The sequence below is a fragment of the Morone saxatilis genome, unplaced genomic scaffold, assembly GCF_004916995.1.
Source record: "Morone saxatilis isolate NCDOM2014 unplaced genomic scaffold, NCSU_SB_2.0 Contig23, whole genome shotgun sequence".
NCBI classification, from domain to species: Eukaryota; Metazoa; Chordata; class Actinopteri; family Moronidae; genus Morone; species Morone saxatilis.
In genome coordinates, this window is record NW_023339796.1 from 23714763 (window position 1) to 23719114 (window position 4352).

Genomic DNA, 4352 nt, shown 5'->3' on the forward strand with positions numbered 1-4352 from the left:
ATTCTCATGTTGGCATATAATGTGCAGCTAAGTTAAAAATTCAGCTGTTTTCATTGTTTTGGAGAGGATTGATGTTAATTTCATTTGATTGAAAAGTATATATATTAGTTTTGTTCGTTTTTTTATCTTCATTTAATAATAATAATGATAGTAATCAATAATTATGAATAACTTAATTTCATTATAGAGAATTTTTCATGTTTTTCTGAAATTTTACAATAAAAATACATTGAGACGTAAAAAGAAGGCCATTTTAGCACATATTTTTATGGTTGTTTTAATCTTTCATCAAATAGGTGACACTGCAGACTGTATGCATGACTTGCATGCATTCTGTACAAAATCGCCAGCATGTAAATATTGGTTCTAAAGGTACTAGGTATTTGATGACTACAAAGGAAGCAAAAGACAGTTGCAAGCCTTTACATTAGTAGTTATGTAAAAGCTTTTGATAGGGACATGTTTTAGAGTCCCTAGGAGATCTGTGTGACGAACAGCCTGCCCGCAGGAGGGGGCTCCAATTTGATTTTTTTGTCATGGGTGCCCCTGAATGGCTTCTGCTAACAGTTTTATATATAAATCATGTATATATAACCTACCTGTTGCCCGGACCAATCGGAGTCGAGGATTCAGATTAACAGCCGACCAGGATGGAGAGAGCGCGAGAGGAGGAGAGAGTGAGAAAGAGGGTAAGGGAGGACGTGGCTGACTGGGACCAGAGGCTTGGAACCCAGAAAGACAAAGTGTGTGATCGAGCAGAGTCAGACAGATCTGGACAGTTCGGGTTTCAGCCAATCACAGCCGAAGGAGGCTCCAGCACTTGGTTCGAACCATGCCGGTGAGACGGGGCCATGTGGCGCCCCAAAACACTTTCCTGGATACCATCATCCTCAAATTCGAGGGACAGAGTAAGTACCGTGTTAACTGTTTAATTTCACTACTGGAATGACAGCAGGGGGGATTTCAAAACTACATAAACTCTCCTTTTTATATAAGTGGATTATATTGGTTACTCGATTTTTCTTGCAGAAAAGGGTATTCTTTTAAAAAATACAAGTTGAAAAAATTTGAGAGAGAGAGAAATAAATAGAAATATTCAGTGGTGTAGCCAACACTTCTCAATGTGTGCCTAAGAAGGATGTAGAATGTGGAACTGGCAATGCTCAGGCGCTGTGTGTGTGTGTGTGTGTGTGTGTGTGTGTGTAGCTGTTTCATATTCTGAGACTATTTGGGGTGCCATTTTTTAAGGTCCAACAATGTCATTTTCAAGTTTCAGTCAGTGTGTGTGTGTTTAAACTTTGAGAACATTTGGGGATTTCATTCAACACTTTGGGCAGTTGTCACATTAATTGCAAGTTTATTCAAGTTTTTTTCTTCACAATCCCTCTTCTCATTTCTTTTCTCTTCCTCCAAAGATCGAAAGTTTATCATTGCCAACGCGCAGGTGGATAATTGTGCTATCATCTTCTGTAATGATGCCTTCTGTGGGATGTGTTGTTACACCCGGGCGGAGGTCATGCAGAAGCCCTGTACCTGTAGCTTCCTGTATGGACCACACACCAGGAGACCAGCGGTGGCCCAGATGGCTAAAGCTCTGCTGGGAGCAGAGGAGAGGAAGGTGGAGATTGCTCTCTACACTAAAGATGGTATGGAACTCTGTATTGAATTTATAATCATCATAAGTGTCAGTTATAGCAGGATTTTACTTACCAACTTGATCTATGAAGTCTGGTGATGTAACAGCTTCAGGAAAATAAGTAGATCAACCAAGTATTGTACATAATGTGGTTAAGTGGAATTTGTTTATTTCTTGTGTGATATTGTTCTTTATTCGGCTCTATTCTATGTGGATGTGTCTCCTTAAAAAGTAATATGATGCTGACAAGACCTATAAATTATAAAACAACTAAGAACAAAAAGTAAATTATTTTCCTTAAAAAACAATATTAGCCTTTATTGATCCCCGTAGAGATTTGTTTTTTCTTCTGTGCCTTTAATTGGCTGTGGCTCAGGAGGTAGAAACATGGCTCCTCCCGCTGCATGTTGAAGTGTCCTTGAGCAAGATACTGAACCCCACATTGTTCCCGATTGATGAGAACAGGCCTATGTCACTTTCTTGTCTTAAGAACAACCACGCCCGCCCATTCCTAAAGCTTCACATTTTACTCATCAAACAATAAAAGAAACCCAGTATCCAGTTCTCTTTACTTTCCCAAAAGCACAAAGGACAGTTAAAGAGATCTGTGGCTTCAGGCCATCTGCAGGGAAGATAAATATTAAACTGTGGGACCTGGCAGTCAATATGTGTATATCTGTGGTAAACACTTGGTAAGCTAATGATGAGTTGTCTGTCCACTCAAAAGTACAAAAAACGCTGGGAGCAGAGGATATTTTAACCTTACTATTTGACATAAATTAAGCTGACCTACCTTTGAACAATGATCCTCGTAAACACCTACCACTTTACTAAAGTAATGTAGGAAGTGGAGCTAAAACTGACCTGTTTTCTACTTCTCTCGTCTGGTATATAGGTAGGTCTGGTAATAGTCACACAGTTGTATTAGTTTACAGTAACGTCATATTGGACAGACGACCAAAACAGAAAAATTTGTTCTTAGTGAGGAAAAGTGAAAGATGTCAGTAAAGAGATTCAGTTAGGTAGTTGTGTATCTTAGATTATTCCACTTTGAAGGAGGCAGACTGAAAGGACACTCATCAAACCCTATTTCTTTATTATTATTTTTTATATAACGACACAGATCGTTGATCACAAGTGACATAGCAACCACATTGTTTGCCTAACTGGCCATAGGGTTTAGGCTCCTATAAAGCAATGCAGTATTCTTATTGTATGCCAATAAATTGGCAAACTTGCATTAAATGCCAGCCAACTTCAAGGGACTGTTTCCATCTAAAAGGGGTGGGGGCATGACGTTGTATGAATGTGTGTGACTGGGTTAATATAACATGTAGTGTAACAGTACTTTGTGTTGCCAGAAGACTAGAAAGGTGCTAGAGAAGTCCAGTCCATTTACTATTTAACTAGGCTTTAGAAGCAGTGGGCAGCCACTGTGCAGCACCCAGAGACGAACTGCCAGTGCACGTCAGGAGAAATAAACACACACAGTTCAATGTCTCTGCAACAGCAGATTATTGAGTCCCTATTAACATTTAATCTGTCATTTTAGCAGCTCCTGACAATCTCCTTTTTTATTGTGTTTTTTGCATTATTATTATTATTATTATTATTATTATTATTATTATTATTATAATATTCAACAATTTACAGATTTATTGCTTTTGCCTGCAGAGAGAGGCCAGAGGGTAAATGGCTTTAACGGACTCAGCAATGGAAGGAGCTGACACAGTATTTCTAGCTTTATTGTCAGGATTTTTGAAAATCATTCTTCAGTGCCTCAGACTGTGTTTTTATTTATTTCTGTTTATTACAAGAATGAGAATAGAAAGATGCTGGCTGTTAGCATGGTGAGACTGTGGTTATTGGTGAGCATTGTGGGTTTTGCTACATTTCATAATGAAGTGCTAGTCACTGCAGGCAAAACTGCAGATAAGTCTGGTCACCTGGTAGAAGAAAAGAAACTATTACTAGATCAAGAATCACTATCACTAGAAAAAGAAAAACACCCCTTTAAATAGTTTTTGTTATTAAAATGTATATAACTCACCCCTTATGTGGTAATTAATAAAAAGGGACAAGAATACAATACATAAAATAAAGTTGGAAAATAAATAAAAATAATTAATAAATAAACTTGAATAATTCCATAATATTTTCCCAAACCTGGCCTTAATTTACACCATTTACACTCTCTTTTGCAAAATGTCCTGTATCACTTCCTTACAGACAGATGGACAACATGTCATTGTAAGATGTATGACATTGTGCTTTATGTCTAATATGCAATTATCCTACTTTGTCTACTTAGCCTACTAAAGCAAGACTGCTTGTTATGGCCCATCATTAAAACAATGAATAGATAGCAAATAAGCGCCCTTCTTCTATAGATTAAAAGCATCCAAGCCATTAATTATGCATAACTTTAAGCCTTAATATATTTTAAAGGACCAGTGTGTTGGCTTCTATCTAGCAGTAAAGGTGCAGATTGCAACAAAGTTTGTTTGACGACCAGGGAATGAGAATGGGCTGTAAAGTGTGTAGAAGAAACTAAGGTGACAAAAACATAAAGATTCCTATATTCTGCCGATTATACACTAATGAAAACATATTGTGGAATTTGATATTGTCTTAATTAAATATTTTCTTTAATGAGAGTGTACTGTACAGAGACAAACTAGTCTTCATTGATTAAATACTGATTTAAGTACCTGCC

General features: G+C 37.3%; 1 protein-coding gene across 1 annotated transcript in view; it reads left to right on the top strand.

Moving 5' to 3' along the window:
- Positions 1–832: 832 nt before the first annotated feature.
- Positions 833–4352, top strand: part of LOC118334852 (potassium voltage-gated channel subfamily H member 7-like) — a 26456-nt gene continuing 22936 nt past the window's right edge. Inside the window, 2 exon segments of the mRNA XM_035670924.1 lie at positions 833–908; positions 1416–1646. Of these exon segments, the coding sequence (XP_035526817.1) occupies positions 833–908; positions 1416–1646 (307 nt within the window).